This window comes from Solanum tuberosum, unplaced genomic scaffold (genome assembly GCF_000226075.1).
Source record: "Solanum tuberosum cultivar DM 1-3 516 R44 unplaced genomic scaffold, SolTub_3.0 scf00346, whole genome shotgun sequence".
NCBI lineage: Eukaryota > Viridiplantae > Streptophyta > Magnoliopsida > Solanales > Solanaceae > Solanum > Solanum tuberosum.
Window position 1 is genome coordinate 152,318 of NW_006239265.1, and position 17,864 is coordinate 170,181.

Here is a 17,864-nt window from a genome sequence, read left to right on the forward strand (position 1 = left end):
AATTCAAGCTGCAACAACACTGCCTCTAATACGTAAAGGGTAATCTTGTGTAGTGTTAGTGGGAGAAGTGGACTTTATTCTCAAAGCCTTGATAGAAGTTGAAAGATTTAATTTTTCCTCTTTTGCTTCATCCATATCTATTTGTTCTTGCCTGCACTCTTCACTACAGAATGGAATATCCCCTCTGCAACATAACATTATTATCACACAACAATCATTCTGTTGTCCTCTTTCACTAATTTCACAACAGTAATAAATATACATATACATAAAATAAAGAGTGTTAAAGTTTTTAGCCACATTAGTTAATTATCATTGAATTCAATATAGTTATAGGTTTTAGAGATATTTACAAAGACATATTTAGCGGCGTGCTAAAAGAACTTTTTACTAGAACCCTACTATTCAATTACTCTGTGTTTCAATTTGTTTGTCTGATTACTTAACTTATAAAATTTGAATTTGAAAGTTGAAAAATAAAGGATGAATTTGAATAAGAAAAAGTAACCTGTACATAAAGATGTCTCTGTTGTGAGCAATTGGTTTATTGCAAAGAAAACAAGAATCCAAGAAATGGGGTTGTTGTTGTTCAATTCTAGCAGGTAATTTTGGTGATGAGATTGAAGAATCAAAAGTAAGATTCTTGAAAATAGTTCTCCTAGAAATTAATGAATTGTGATTGTTTGTTGAAATCTCAGTTCCCATTTGAGCCACAGAGACAAGACCGTCGTTGATAAAACAGGGCCGTTTTCTTCTTGTTGCTGACTCCATTTTTATTTTATCTTTTTGGTTTGCAGGGAAAGAAAATAGATTGGAGAAATGGGAATGAGATAAAAGTGTGCTTATAAAGAAAGATTAATGAGGTCAACAACTCTTTTATTGAGTTTCATATCTAAAATATTACTTATTAATTTGAGAAACACACTTCTCTATTTTATTACATTCTCATCATGGCGTATGTATTACACTTTTTCTTTTATTTAAAAAAATTGTCACATCACACTCTATAGACAAAGTATTTTATTTTGACAAAAATTAAATGAATTATTAGTACTAATTAAAAATTAAAGTATTCTTATCTCCCAAAAAATTATAAAATATTTTTCTTACTCCATTTTACCACTTCCTCTCACCGTACTCCCCCCACCCCCCTTTTTTTCAATTATATTTTAAAATTTCTTTTTATAAAAAGTTTTTAATTTTTTTTTTACTTCATCTCCTTAACCCCCCACCCCCCTCAAATAATAACATAGATAATATTTTATTTTTAAAAAAACAAAAATTCTACCCAACCCCACTTAACCTTCCGCTTTCAACTTTTTTCACATATATATGTGTGTTTTTAGAAAAGTATTTTTTAATTCCCGCAAGATTTTTTATAATAAATTTTAAATTTCTGTTATATTCGGTACCTAAGTAGAAAAAAATATGTTCCTAAAGAAGATATTGCTTATATTTTGTTATATTCGGTACCTAAATAGAAATCATATTTTAACAATGATTTTCAGAACTGGAAGAAGATATTGCTTATATTTTGTTAGGATTTGTTATAATTTTTATAAAGTTTTTTTAGTATGAATACCTTATTACATCTAGAATCCTATTTTGTTCTTAGAACAAGTTGAAGGCATAGACATTATTGAAGGAGACGAAGCAATGAATTGAAATTCATTGGGATTAATGGATGGCCTTAAAAGTAGGGAAAATTATGCATAATAACAAACATTTAGTCTATATTAGGTACTATAGCTATTGTTTAAGAAAATTGTAATTCGTGGCTACAATTTCCCATTCTTGCGATTCATCTGATTTGTTTAATTCACCTGATTTGTATAAATTCAGAATTTGTATAATTTGGTTCCTAATTGTATAAATCCAAAATTTTGTATATGTTTACCATAGCTATTTGTATAGGATTTATGAAAAATTCATAATAAATTACCGTATTTGTATATTAGCAAGCGAAATATACAAATGGAGTTCGGAAAAAATTCCTAAATGTATAAATACAAAATTTGTATATACTTTTCCTATTTGTATATTCGCTAGCGAAATATACAAACATGCAGATATACACAAACCATAACCTCCATAGCAAACGAAACTATAGCTATGGAGCATAATTATCAAAACTATAACTATAGAATCTTATTATGTCTATTATATTTGCTATTTCTAAAATTTTCTCAAAGAATAACAAGCTTAAACTAGTTTTTCATCTATTTTTACACGAATGGTCCGAATGTGAGATGCATTTGGAGCAGGCCTGGTCTTCCCTAAGTGCAAAAGTTGCAATGGGCCTAGCTGCAGGGCCCGGGTCAGAACCTTTTCGCTTTTCATGAGTTTTTTTTTTTTTTTTTTAATTTCAATATTTGAACTTGGTGACAGGTTTAATAAGAAAAATAAATTAAAATGAATGAAGTATTAATTTTTAATATTTAGATGATTAACAATAATTTGGGGCGACATCTGTAGTAAATTTTTAGTATTATATTTAATATTTTTTTCTGAGGAGTGTGTCAAGCCAGATATTACCAAGTAGCAAATTTAAAAATGATAGAAAATAACTGCAATCACAAATAGATTATAATGAAACAAGATTTTAGTGATGAATAATTGAAAGTATAGTTTTGTTTTATCTCTTGATTCTTCTCTCCTAAGATTTTTTTGTGATTCGAAGGTCATTAATGACATATTTCTCGAACATAAGATAATTTGAACCGGTATATTTAATCGCCAAGAAAGTTGGAGTACACTTTACTTTGAGAAAAACTATATTTGATGTTGATCTCTTTGTGAATATCCTAAAAATTTCCGAGTTATTCGTGACGTCTCTTCAAGAAAATATCTGATTTTTTTTATATATGTGAACTAAAATTTAGGATAAAGTAGCCTGGTAAAAATTCTAAAGCCTTCCGTTCGAAAATGGATTGAACTCGTCTTGTAAAGTCTTATACTTAGAGTTAGAAGATTTGTCAAGTAGATTCCTATTTTAAATGCGGTAAAATTTTGATGTCTATAAATACCCCAACTTCAATGCTCATTGGAGTGTGGATTTGTCGAAACTCAAAAACAAGACTAGAAGTATACCCTTAAATTGAAGCTTGTGCAAACAAAAACTCTTTCTGATTAGGGATGATAATCGCAATGGCGAGGGTCTGTTGCCTACCAGCTTTCATCTTTGCATTTTTGTGGCTCCAAATTTTGCACAATCAGACTGTGAGAGAAGAATTGAAAGACATTTGATCTCACTAAGTATGTCAATTTGTGTTTTTTTTATTAGTGATGAAAATTGACTGCAATCTTAATAAATTTTACAATTTGAAAAAGGATTTGTCTCATCTTATAAAATTTTATTTTTACATTTTGAAAATAAATTAAATTTGTTTTATAAAATATTATTTTAAATTCCATAAAAAAATTTATATCTATAGTTTATAGAACCTTCCAAAAGTAGTGCTTTTTCAACTCTTAAATTTAAAGATAGCTCACATTAAAGCTACCACATACCTCCGCCCATGTAATTTATTGGGCTATCTAAAATAGAAGTCAAGGATTTGTGTATTTGACTTTGTTTCGCAAATAAATAATGTTTGTGTTTTCTCACTCAGATAATAGAACAAGGTATGATCTGAGAGAATAAACTTATTTCATATTAATATTATTAAATTCTTTTTCTTCGTTCACTTTTATTTATCTATAATATTGAAATATATAATTATTTTTTACAAAGGAATCAAAATCTATTATGAATAAGTAAGAATAAAGTAAGCAAATCCTATTTTGATTTGACTCAATTGATTAAATTGCGACAACAATACAAATTAAGAAACTTAACCGTGTTTTTTTGGTGCAAAGAAAACTCGTTTTCTAATTAATGGAGTGATAGTGATTAGAGGCCGTTGATTCCAGGCAATTAAACTAAGGTTACATGGTCAATGTATAATTGTCAAAACCTCATTAAAGAAAGTAGTTTGGGCAGCTATCTACATATAGACTTTGACAAACTGATTCATTATTGCTTCATTATTAATTATGAATTTTGTAAAATATATTTATTTACTTGATTCATTCATTAAATTTAAATAATTAAAATGAGTAAATTTACTGTGTTTTTTTAAAAAAATAAAATAGTCCAACATATAAGATCCCTTTAATTTGGAAGAACTCTAGCTAGTACCATGGCCCTCCCTTTCCCACACCTTCTCTGATAAACTCATTCGACTTTTTCCTTATAATCACTAAGTATTTTGTATTATTGACTCGATTAATTTGTATTGCAAAAGACTTATCAAGAGAAACACATGTTTTACTAAAAAAATCTTTTATTTTCAATACTTGAATAATTGAATTCAAGATAATGAAGATGTAGGGTCTCATCAAATCATCACATCTTTTAATGGCAATCAAATTATTGTTTGATCAGACCCCATGCCATTAACATAATTATGATATTATTTGTTTGGCCAAACACATATGCAGACCCTTAAACTTGTCCCTAACTTTCATTTTGGCACTCCAACTCAACCTTGTTTCATTTTAACCCTTCAACTCCAAATTTTATGTTCCATTTTGGCACTTCTTTCCAAAGAATCAACAAAGTGGGATGTGTGTACTTCACATGCCATTATTGTGTTAAAAAATAATGGATGAACATCATTTTTTTTAAAGATATATTTTTTTTAGAGTTTCTGTACATTATTGTGTGAAAAAATAATCGGTGAAAGTGTGTTGACTTTTTTTTTAAAAATAATTAGTTAATTTAAATAACATCACATATATTTATTTTCATATCTAGTCTATTTGGACTAACTCAAATATTATCAACTTTCTAATTTTTCATTCAACTAAATTCACATGATTTTTTCTACAACATCTCACACTAAGAAATGTATAAATAGTACTGCACTTTATTTGTAGCATTTTATTTTTTTTGAGTTATTAATTAATATAAGGTTTTATTCGCACACCGAATAATCTTTCTCTAGCTCAAACTAAATTTCACATCATCCATCACTTCATGATTTTATATGATAATATATTGTGTGTTTCCACATCAATCGAATTTTATGACAATTAAAGCAACACTAACTTTTTTTCTTTTTTTTTATGTATGCGTCTTAAAAACTACAGATAAAAGTAGTAATAAATCGGCTCATAGATGGGTAAAAGTATCAAGTCAGACCCCATGCTATTAATATGTCATCTTTATATTGGGCTAAATAAATAAAAAATATTCTTAACTTGGTGTGATACTATTCATTTTAAAACAAATTCACATAATTTGTTTTTAAATAAAAACACATTCACACTATTTACAGTAACTAGTATCCATTACATCTTCTTTTTCGGCTACTAATATGTGACTTTATTTGTAGGCTTAACACTTAGTCGAAGTAATTAGTTGCATTGCTTAGTCATAATGTTTACCATTTAACAATTAATTCATAAAATGAAAAATCTTACTCGTATATATATGGAAAACCATATTTATGTGCTATATATATATATTTATACAGATACAAGGTTGACGATTGAATTGTTTAAACTTCTTTCCCTTTTCTTCCCATTAGGTTTGCAAGTCATACAAGATTCATAAAACGAGCATAGTACATATATAATTGTAAAATAATTAATTATGTACAAATAATTCAACAATAAATCAATATTAAATATATAGGCCTAGACCTATAGCTTTCTTCTCTTTAATGATCACTTATTTCCCTTTACGTTTTTCTGCGTGGTCATTTAAAGAAAAATAAAATTCAAAACTAACTAAGAAAAGAATAATGTGAGAAGGAAGTCTCGAAAAAAGAAATAAAAAGGCAATGAAATTTCATGATGAAGGAATAAAGGAAAATGGGATCCAAAATAAAATTAGTGCTCTTTGATGATGAATGATGGTGATTGAAAGTAGAATAGTCATGTAGACTATACTTCAAAATTTTATCGACCAAAATTTGAAGAATTGCTAAGGTAAATTCTCAGATCATCATGAAAGTATAAAATATCATAAATTGGTTAAAAGAACGTTATTGCTAAAAGGTAAAATAAGTACCCAAAGAGATATTATTATCTTATATATAACTAATACATAGCAAAATACGATATTAGGAATATCAAGGTACTAATATATGTATTAAAATGATTGAAGATATATTTGCTCCTGAAAGTATACAAAATTAATGAATGTAGAGGATATTTTTTAAAACAAACAATAAATAATCTCTATATCGCTAATTTCAATATTATTAATACACTTTATATATTCAACATAATTCTTACGCACCTGTCAAAATTTATTTTGATGATGAACGAGATTAATGTCCCCATTCTTCTTTTGACTGTCTTGGGCAAATGGCTTGGTTGGTAAGTTTCAATATCAGAAGTTTATATTAGAACTTTCAAAAGCACGACATTAAAGTTTAATGATTTTTTTTCCAAAATAAGAAAGGTAATAATCACGATTATTTAGTCTCTTTTATTTATTTTTTTAAAAACAAAAGAAAAATCTATAAGAGATATAATCGTTAATATCATTTGAATAATTAATCTATATTTAAAAAATTAATATAAAAGAAAGTAGATAAACTATTTCACCCTCTAAATAAGAGTACATTTTTAATAATTATATTGTGTGTGCTATTATACTACTATTGAGATATCTCATTGCACTAATATTCTCGAGGATTTTTTTTTCCAGCAATTCTCATCAAAAGAGCTACTTAAAAGCCTAAAATTCAAATAATTTAAATTCGACTAATTCAAATTTGTACCGTACAAAGCCTATTTCACCTTAAAATTAGGCCGGCAGGCGGCAGGTAAGGAAGCAGCTAATTCTCTAACGTTAAACCTCAATGATCCTACTTTGATTAACTTCTGCTTATATTAAAGAAAAGGTACAACATTATATTGTTAAAAAAGTTAATTATTGTGGAATAATAATATAATATATTTTTCGCATAATCAGATTAAAGTTACCTCAGATTACAGCTAACTATTCATAATAAACTCAATTGGCAACTTAGAAAGTGAAAGAAATAACCAAATAGCTTGTTGTAATAATAAGAAGAATTAATTATTAGTGTTAAATTTTGTATATAATCTGTTTTTAAAATTCTTTTCTTCTTTTTGAAGTATTTTTTTAAATCTTTTAAACTAATTCGCTATAACTTTAGGTGTCATTTATGTGATGTTCCAGATTTCCTTAATTAGCATTGATTATATTAATTAGGGGTACAAAATCGAATCGAAAATCGAACCAAACCGCAAATCGAGTCAAATCGAGAAAAAAACCCGACTAGTGATTTGGTATTGGAAAAAAAACGACTATATTTGGGTTGGTTTGATTTCAACTAAAAAAATTCCACCTGAGACCAAACCAACCCGACATTATATATAATTTTAAAATTTTATTTTATACGTAAAAATATTTACTTGATATAATTTTAAAATATTTTTTATACTTTTTCATAGTTTTTATTTTTTAATATATTATTTCATGTTTGAAAGTTAGAATTACTAATGGTCCAATAAAGATTATAGTCCATAGAAGTGGCGGAACCAGGATTTTCAATAAGGAGGTTCAAAGTCTGTAGAAATAGACACACGAAGTAGCCAAAGGGGGTTCGACATCTACTATATATACATAAAAAATTATTTTAACCATGTATAATTAATATAATTTTCCTCTAAAGGGGGTTCGGATGAACCCCCTTAGTACTAGGTGGCTCCACCCCTGGTCCATAGGTGTTGGTAATTATAATAAAGCTTAAATCAAAATCAAATTAATACTAATGAAAAAAGAAAATCAATTCAACACTAAGAATGACAATAATATTGAATATTTGTTCTTTGGTTTTACATAGGTTTAGACAATTAAAATACATAATCTAATTTTAATTTCCTTTAATATTTAGTCATGTAACTAACACTTATTAAACTTATTTTAGCATGATTTAGTACTTTTAAATTATGATCATTTTCACTATGACTTATAATTTGCAATATTTGTTTTACGCGATTTCATTATTATTTTTTTGTTGGTTATTGTAGTGTCATTATTCATATCATATTTTGTGTTATTTTCTTAAGATACACCTTAGATAGTTGTATATTGATAGGACTAAAGAAATATTTGAAGTAGAAGTAAATTATATGTTTGTATTAATACTTTACCAGAAAACCCCGAAAAACCCAAAAATCTGAAAAATTCGAAAAAATTCGAAAAAACCCGAGGTTGAAAAACTCGAATTTTATTGTTTTGATTTATAAATTCAAAAATCCGATACAAATAATTTGGTTTGATATTTAAAAAACCCGAACCAACCCGATCATGTACACTCCTAATATTAATGATTTTCACCCTTTCATAACGGTACACTTGGTTGGTTCCATATTTACCTCTTTATTTTAGAGAAAGCCAATAAGTTTTTATTGTATCTTTGTTATATTTACTTGTTAAGTACTCTCTCTGTCCCTAATTACCTATCAATTTTTCTTTTTTTAGTTATTTGTCTATTTTGATAAATCAAGAAAGAAATTTTACTTATTATATCATCAATTAATTATTTTGAAAAAGGTAGAACTTTTTGAAAATCTTAAGTTTTTAATTCATACACTTCATAATCAATATTTAATAGGGGTAAAATGGTAAACTCACTATGTTAATACTCCCTATGTCCCATTTTATATGTCACCTTTTTACTTTGCACTTTTATTAAGAAATGATATATATTGGAGCCAAATTTTTTCACCAATTGATCCAAAAAAAATTAAAAATCAAGTTTTTCCCACCTCAATTTTCCTATATATTTTGTGTAAAATATTTTTAAAAAAATATAAATTCTTAAAACAAACATGACAACATCACAAGATATATTCGCTCCTAAAAGTATACAAAATTAATGAATGTAGAGGATGTTTTTTAAACCAAACAATAAATAAATCTCTATATCACTAATTTCAATATTATTAATACACTTTATATATTTAACATAATTCTTACGTACCCGTCAAAATTTATTTTGACGGTGAACGAGATTAATGTCCCTATTCTTCTTTTGACTGTCCTGGGCAAGTGGCTTGGTTGGTAAGTTTCAATATCAGAAGTTTATATTAGAACTTTCAAAAGCACAACATTAAAGTTTAATGATTATTTTTTTTCAAAATAAGAAAGGGAATAATCACGATTATTTAGTCTCTTTTATTATTTTTTTTAAAAAGAAAAGAAAAATCTATAAGAGATATAATCTTTAATATCATTTGAATAATTAATCTATATTTAAAAAATTAATATAAAGAAAGTAGATAAACTATTTCACCCTCTAAATAAGAGTACATTTTTAATAATTATATTGTGCGTGTTATTATACTACTATTGAAATATTTCATTACACTAATGTTCTCGTGGATTTTTTTTATCTTTCACAATTCTCATCAAAAGAGCTACTTAAAAGCCTTCAAGTCAAGTAATTTAAATTCGATTAATTCAAATTTGCACTACAAAATCTATTTCACCTTAAAATTAGGCCGGCAGGTAAGCAAGCAGCTAATTCTCTAACGTAAAACCTCAATGATCCAACTTCGATTACCTTCTATTTATATTAAAGTAAAGGTACAACATTATATTATTAATGAGGTTAATTATTGTGGAATAATAATAATATATTATATTTACATAGTCAGATCCTCGGATAACAGCTAACTATTCATAATAAACTCAATTGGCAACTTAGAAAGTGAAAGAAATAACCAAATAGGTTGTTGTAATAATAATAAGAAGAAGAATTAATTATCAGTGTAAAATTTTGTATCATTGTTTTTAAAATTCTCTTCTACTTTTTGAAGTATTTTTTTAAAATCTCTTAAACTATTTTGCTACAACTTTAGGTGACATTTATGTTTTTAAAATTCTTTTCTTCTTTATATCAATGATTTTCACCCTTTCATAACGGTACACCTGGTAGGTTCCTTTTTACCTCTTGAAGTTTTTAGTACTTTTTTCCTGCACAAATATAGGATAAAATTTATTTTTACTTGAATCGAGGATCAGATATAGTCTTTTTTATCTCTGAAGTTCGGCGCATAATCTATCTATTCTCTTTATATGATACAAATTCTTAGTGACATACTTTTAAGCCACATTCATTTGTCCATTTGGTAACAATTTGAAGGTAAAAGTTGTGAGTTGGTGTATAATTAAATAAAACACACTAGTCAATACAAAGAACTTGGACTAACATGTAGAAGCTTCAATTACTTCTCTCATTTCAAAAACCTGTATACTTTTTTGAGCCTTGAAATTCATAGTAATTACTAGTGAAAAACAGAGATGATACAAACACACAAACTTAAGCAGCCCACCAAAAAACAGAGCTATATTTTGTATATGATATATATATAGAGCATAACCAAAACAACACACCCTCCTCTTCCATATCATCATTTACATATCACTTTACTAAAGTATTCAAAGATTTTAAAAAAACTATTCTACTTGTTCATCTCATTTTCTTTAATGAGGCTTTTAGTAGTAGTAGTATATATATATAGTAAGTAGAGTAGTAATATATTTTTGGGTTTATTGACTCAAGCAGCAGCAACTGTGCCTCTGGGAAAATGGTAATTTTTGGGAGAAGTAGTCTGGTCCTTTTCTCTCAAAGCCTTGGATGCTGAAAGATTTATTTTTTTCTCTTTTGCTTCATCCATATCTATCTGTTCTTGTCTGCATTCTTCACTACAGAATGGAGTATCCCCTCTGCATCATTACAATTAAAACAACAATTACTCAAAAACTCATTTTCACAATGACTAAATGTATAGCAATCAATGTTTTATTTTTTCGGACATAGTTATTATTATCTTGTAAAGTTACTTTTTTGTTGGAAAAAATTAAAATCAAGAAGGATGAATTTATGAGATAGTAACTATTAATTATGTGACAATATGAAAATTCAATCCAAACAACTCTGTTTTAACCTGATTTATAAGCACTCCATAAAGAAGTTCTTTACTCTGTTTTTTGTAAAAAATTGAATTCTTAAATAAAAATAAGATCTTTGATCAGAACAACAGTTACTATTTATTAAACCATCCATCTCCCCAACAAAAAATAAGAAAACTAAACACATTAAAGAAAGATAATAAGAGTTCTAAATGTTGTAAATTGAAAGTAATGCACAAAATATCAAACTAACAAATCACAAAAAAGAACATTTTGTTGAAACATACTTTAAATGAAGAAAAACTGACCTGTACATGAAAATGTCTCTGTTATAACCAAGTGGTTTGTTACAAAGAAAACAAGCATCCAAGAAATGGGGTTGTTGTTGTTGTTGAAATCTAGTAGTATCATAGTACTTTCTTCCACCAGCAAATCTTGGAGATGACATTGAAGAAGAAGATGAAGAAGAAAGACTTGTGAGGCTACTCTTCCTTTGTAAAGCAGTATAACAAAAAGGCCCTCTTCTTGTTGCACTGTCCATTTTTTTTCTTGTTTGTATAGTAGAAACTAGAGAGGAGAAAAAACAGTGTGAAAATATATTATTTTTGGAGAAAGAAATGGGGTGAGTTATAAAGAAAGTTTGGTACAAATATTTTATTTGGAGAGAAAGTGTAAAGTGCAAAACAATGATGTTTCTCAATTTGGTGCAAGTGGAATCTAATTCTATTGGCCAACTATTCCTTGTATCTTCCCCTGTTTTTTTTTTCTGACAATTATATCCTTGTTTTCTAAATATTTACCTTTTTGCCATTACTACGTTCCAGAAAGAGAAAGTGACATAAAAGGGAGCCTCGTGAGTCGTGAGGATCGGTTTAAAGTAGTTTAGCAGTTTTAATTCCATCAATTTATTAAAAATAAATATATTTAGTTTCTCAGTACTTCAGAAACTGCCAGACAAGGAAGCCAAAAATAGCAGAAATTATAAAAGTTACACTTTTAAATGTGAACTTCTAATTAATGTTTTTCGGTGTCGATTAAATTTAATAATTGAAGTAGTTAAATATTTGACAGATAGTAGCTTAGATTAATCATACTTTAAAATATAAAGGGGCCTTTTTTTGTCATTTTCTCGTCCAAGGAACATATGCCAATTTTCCTAAAATATTTAAGGGGTAAAACAAAGTAAAGATGAATATATCGCCCTTTTTAACTTCTTTGAGTAAACAGGCATTTTTCAAAATGAGTAGTGCCGTTACTAAATTACAGAAACTTAGCTTAACCAAATTATTTATAATTGAAGAAAAAAAGAATATGTTGATGGCATTGGTTGGTAATATTGGTAGAGATGAAGGGCAAATAGTATAAGAAAAATGTTGGAGGAGTTTTCCTAAAAGTGAGGGTCCATTTGGGTATTCCCCGGAAACTTGCGACCTAACGGCACATGAGATGCTTTGCCCTTCTAAAGCGCAAGAAAATTACAACGGGCCGAGCGGGATGCGGGCCCCCAGCCCGGACCCACCTCCCATTTATTTGCGCGTCAGTTTTTACTTTCGATATTATGTCACCATCCTATTTTTATTCGTGACCACTCTAACGCCTTCTCTCCGCCAGAAACAGATATTTTTTTCGGAGAAATTACGAATACATACTAGTTAATTGGTTACATATAATTTTAGTTAATTATCGTTCATAATTAACATTTAATGATAATTACGTGAACTGAAGTTTTAAGTTTGTATAATTCAAATTTTTTTATAATTTAAAATTTATATAATATAATATATTTAATTTTTGTATAATATAATTTGTATAACTGTTTAAAATTTAGATGTTTATGTTGCATATATTCGTTATTTTGAGTTTATTAAAAAAATAGCTCAATCATACAAACTTATCTACGAACTATACAAACCCGCAAATTATACAAACGAGTCAACTTAAACTATGGCTGCAATCAGTAAATATGTGAACTATAGCTATGAAGCATAATTAAATTTATTATAGTGGCTATTTGCGAAATTTTCTCTTGTTTCTTTTTCTTTTACTCCCTCCGTTTAATATTACATGTTCTCGTTCATCTATCACATTTTTAATTTTTTTTAATTAGAATTATATTTTATTAAAATGATATTTTCAAAATTTTAAATTTGATAATACAATTATTTAATACTAAGGATAATATGAAAAAAAGAAGTAAAAGAATTCTTTTGATTTGTTAAAATGTACAAATAAAATAAAATAGAGAAAGTATTAACTTCACGTGAAATTTAAAAAGAGAAAAAAGATTTTTTAATTTTGATAGTCTTAAGTAATTAAAAATACATAGAATATATCAAAATGACACATGTCATGTGAAAAAATAGATTTAAAAATTGTAAAAAGAGTTTTTTTAAAACAAACTTAAGAAAAGAGGAAGAAGTATTAAACTTTTGCTGTTTAAATGATTTGATATTTAGAGTGATGATAGCGGGATACTAATCATTTACGACACTTGTATTATGTGTGCTAAGAGCTTAAATAATTATCGTTTAATCTGACAAGTGCATGAAATAAAAATGGTTCGTATTTGGCTGAAAATAGGTTTTACCAAATGAGAAAGTATTTTAAAACTAAAAAATACCTTAAAGCGTATGAAAAAACTGGTGCTGAATGTTTAAGTATTGATTACTATGTGCTGCAAAATAGTAGGAGATTTTGATGAAACATTAAGCTCAGTTACGTCATGAGATGCTTAACCTTTTCCCCATATTGTTTGTTGTTTACTTAGAGCCCGTTTGGATTGGCTTAAAAGTCTATCAAATATACTTTTAAGTCAGATTTTAACTTCTAGAAGTATTTAGCAAATATGAAAAATGATTTAAAATAAGTTACAAAATATTTGACAAGGTAAAAAATGACTTAAAATAAGTCAGAACCAAAAGTAAATCTCTCCATACTTTTTATTTTTTGATTTAAAAATCATTTCAATTTAACTTTTTATTTTTGACTTAAAAACTACTTTTTAAAGTCAATCCAAACGAGCTCTTAATTACCTTAATCCTTAATCTGCCACTTGATCATCAATCATCATCATTGTGCAGGCGTGACAATCAAAGTTAAAGTAATAATTTACTAACAAACCTTCTAGTGGAATGATAAGTATTTTACTATTATTAATTAAAGGTCTTCTTCATATATTTTAAAAAAAAATTATAAATAAAAATAATAACTTTATTTATTATAAGAATAAATTAAAAATAATTTATTTTAATTCTGCAAATTATCACATAATTATTTTTTAATATGAACAATTAATATGAGACAGAAGGAATAATACACTCTTCATTTCATTTTATTTATCTTTCCTTTGAATTTGTTTTAAAGAAAACATCCCAAGTTAATTGAATAAAATTAAATATTTAGAATTAAGTTTTCTTGACAGTATAGATTTAATTCTAAAAATTCATCTTAATTTATGATTTTTATATTTATGAAAAAAATAACTTTAAAATTAAAAGTTACCAAATGGGCCCTTAGTCGTAGGCGTAATATTTGTGAGGAACAGCGGTGAGAGTAGTAATAATGTTGATGATCAATATGGGTTGTTGTGAATTGGTGGGAGTATTTTATTCTTAATTAGAGGTTTTGGATTTGAATCCTGAATATGAATTTTTTTTTGTTGAAAACGACACCTTCGAATAGGTCTTGCAGTGCACAATTTAAATTTAATCACAGCTTTAATATAGATTTCAACCACCGAAATCAAAAAAGTAATAATGTTGAGGAAGAGAGAAGGGTAGGACGGACCATTCCCCACAGGTGTCCCAAAAGGAGACAGGTGTTGACTGTTGAGCCAATTTCTGCTGCCCTTTAGTCCCCGGTCAGCCGTTGAAACGCTGGCCCATTCGACATCATTAACACCGACCCAACTTCCCATACTTTGCCTCTCAAAATCATAAATGCCTCACTATTCATCTTTTCACGTTATGCCTCCATTTTTTAATTTCGATTTGTCTCACGAAGTTCAATTATATTAAAGATAAAAGATATAAAGTAACACATCAAGTTATCTCAAATTTTTAAAAAGACATCTTAATTATGTAGATGTTCTATTACTTCCTTAAATAATTTCGATAATATATTATTGCATCATTTTTTGATCGATTCCAAATTTTAAATGGCAAGTGTTATCACACACCAATTATTATGTAACACGTATTAATTTAATTTGAAGTATATTTTTTTTTTCATTTTAAATTTTTCTTTATTTCTCTCTCTTACTTTTGACATATTTTAATTTTATTACTTTAATTTTAATTTCATTTTAAATTCTACTTCATCTTCCACCCCTACTTTCAAGCTACCTCTCTCTCTCTCCATTTTCTTTCTTTCTTTCTTCCTCTTCACCTCACCCCACCCCCACGTCAAATTAAGCTCCTCCATTTTCTTTCTTTTTTCTTCTTCGGTCAAATTTCTTTCTTTCCAAAATTACATTATTTTCTAGAATTTGTGTTATTGATAACAAAACTAATTATTTTTATAAAAAAAATCAAAATTTTAAAGGTATCATCAATTAATTTATCTCATTTTCATATAACTTCAAAGCTAGAAATGATAATTTTGAAAGAATCAGAATTCTTCGAAAATTGAAAAAGTTTAATTGAAATTTGAATAAAAAAACTAAATAATACTAATCATCTTGAAATCTAATAGATTTATCAAATTGTTTGAAATGTAATAAAATATTTAGATATAATTTTAAAATTGAAGAAAGTTAAACTAATATTAGTAAAAAAGGGAGATGGAGTTGTGGTAAAAAGTGACATTGAAAGTGAGAAGGTACAATGAAGATGACAATGAAATTTTGAAGAAGAAGGAAGAAAGAAAAAGAAAAGAATAATAAGGAGAAAAAGTTAAAATAATAAGAAAAACAAGAAAATATATTTTATAGCAAAATACTTGTAAAAATGTAATTAAATTTGTTTTTTTAGTTTATTCACGTTCTTTAAGAGAGTGCATACACTCTCCATGCTAGCTGGACAAAAAATGATGTAATAATATTAGTTCATGATTGTTTAGGAGGGTAATAGGACGCTTGCATAGTTTATTTGTCTTTTTAAAAATTCGGGACAACTTCAGGTGTCACTTTATGTCTTTTCTCTATATTAAAAGTAATTGTTTCATAAATATTTGTTTAATTTGAAAAAATAAAATATAATTTATTCTTTTGTGTCTATTTTATTCTTAATATTAAATATTTCAAAATTATAATTTATTCTTTTGTATCTATTTTATTCTTAATATTCAATATTTCAAAATAAATGAATTGTTGAGCCAATGCACACTCATTAATAAAAAAAAGTTAAGAACTTAAAATAAACACCACTTTTACTTTTGTCCGTTGAAATATTTTCAAACTATTCTTAAAAATATAAATAATTCAAAGTAAAATCATAATTATGAATAGTTAACACTCTTGAAATAATCACCTATAAGATGTAATGAGGGGCAAAAAAAGGGGGGAAATTCAATAACTCTCTTAAATTTTAAACAATTCAATTATTTTGAACTACGAAAAAAACTTCAATAATTCACGTATTTGAAACGGAAGGAGTATTCAATATCTGTTACATTTTCTAAAACTTTAAATTATTAATATATTTAAAGGATAATATAATAACATTACCTATGTTATTTATGATTTTTAAGGTGTGTGTCAAGTTAATAGTGAATACATATTATTAAAAATAGAGAATATCTAACAAAGACGAATGAAACTCAAATTCAAAATCTCTTATTAAGAATTAAGGATAAATAATACATACCACTCTACCACAATCTTCTTGGTATGAGTCACCCCTTAACTCACTTCACTTGCTAATTTTTTCAAGACTTGTTTCAATAAAAAGAATACCTCAAACAACAAATCAATTACATAATTATATTGATTGAATTTATAAAGTATATGGTTAAAACTTATCATCTTAAATATGGTAAGATAATTATATGATTACAAGAGTATATATTATTAAAATAAATAAATTTAAGTTTAGAAAATTGACAAATAATTTTCAAGACTTGTCAAGTGTTTTTTTATTAGTTTTATTATATCTTCTTATTTTTTTATTTGTTATTCTTTTGTTTCAATTATTATATTATGAGTTGTTATTATTTTTTTCTATTATTTTTTATTATATATCTTCTTACTATTATATTTATGTATTTTATTGATTTTAATATATTTCACTTTAAGTAAAAAATCTATCTAAAATAATTTTTTTATTCCGTATTACTAGTATATTTATTGCTATTATACACGTGTATGTTTCCCAATAACCCAGCCAGATGGCAGGCATATGTCCTATAACGTGAAACCTCAATAATCATCGCAATAGTAATTTAATTATACAATAATGTACTTCTGCCATTTTTACAATAAAAAAGTTAGATACTACAATAAATTAATTGGTGCAACATTTATTACCCTCTATGCTTTAATCTCTCTCTAATAAAAAATATTGCTTTTAAAATTCTTTTCTTCCCTTTGATTCAAGTATTTGTCCACTCCTTAAGGTTGATTATTCCGTGCAACGTACCAAAGCTCCAAGCTTTATGTGATTAAAATAATGAACCTTTTCATATTCTAAACTTTGTTGTGTCTACTTTGAAGATGATGACACACGTAGGGAGGAAAATGGTACACTTGTAGGGGTCGTTTGGTAGAGTGTATTAGGAAAAATAACGCATGCATTAGCATTGTGTATTACTAGTACCTTGTTTGGTACTCTTTTCCAACCTATGTATAACTAATGCTTGCATTAGTTATACACTCTATTGTGTATTAAGGTGTGTATTGCTAATACCCTGGATTTCTAGGTATTAGCAATGCAATGGTTTTAATGCATGCATTAGATTAACTAATGACAAAACTACCCTCTAA

General features: G+C 27.0%; 2 protein-coding genes across 2 annotated transcripts; both read right to left on the reverse strand.

Annotated features, from left to right (window-relative positions):
- Nucleotides 1-833, reverse strand: LOC102601330 (uncharacterized). The gene is made up of 2 exons (XM_006361104.2): nucleotides 509-833; nucleotides 1-184 (listed from the first exon to the last, which is right to left on the reverse strand). Exons 1-2 carry the CDS (start codon nucleotides 769-771, stop codon nucleotides 4-6), a joined length of 444 nt encoding a protein of 147 aa, XP_006361166.1. The 5' UTR covers nucleotides 772-833; the 3' UTR covers nucleotides 1-3.
- A 9,578-nt stretch (nucleotides 834-10,411) lies between these two features.
- On the reverse strand, nucleotides 10,412-11,609 carry LOC102600983 (uncharacterized). The gene is made up of 2 exons (XM_006361103.2): nucleotides 11,254-11,609; nucleotides 10,412-10,759 (listed from the first exon to the last, which is right to left on the reverse strand). Exons 1-2 carry the CDS (start codon nucleotides 11,484-11,486, stop codon nucleotides 10,591-10,593), a joined length of 402 nt encoding a protein of 133 aa, XP_006361165.1. The 5' UTR covers nucleotides 11,487-11,609; the 3' UTR covers nucleotides 10,412-10,590.
- Between the last annotated feature and the right edge of the window lie 6,255 nt (nucleotides 11,610-17,864).

What these genes read in the sequence shown, in the direction of transcription:
- LOC102601330 (XM_006361104.2), bottom strand. Translation starts at nt 771, where the DNA reads ATGGAGTCAGCAACAAGAAGAAAACGGCCCTGTTTTATCAACGACGGT. An exon ending in AGAGACATCTTTATGTACAG is followed by an intron (nt 185 to 508) that starts GTTACTTTTTCT and finishes GTTATGTTGCAG; the next exon opens with AGGGGATATTCCATTCTGTA.
- LOC102600983 (XM_006361103.2), bottom strand. Translation starts at nt 11,486, where the DNA reads ATGGACAGTGCAACAAGAAGAGGGCCTTTTTGTTATACTGCTTTACAA. An exon ending in AGAGACATTTTCATGTACAG is followed by an intron (nt 10,760 to 11,253) that starts GTCAGTTTTTCT and finishes GTAATGATGCAG; the next exon opens with AGGGGATACTCCATTCTGTA.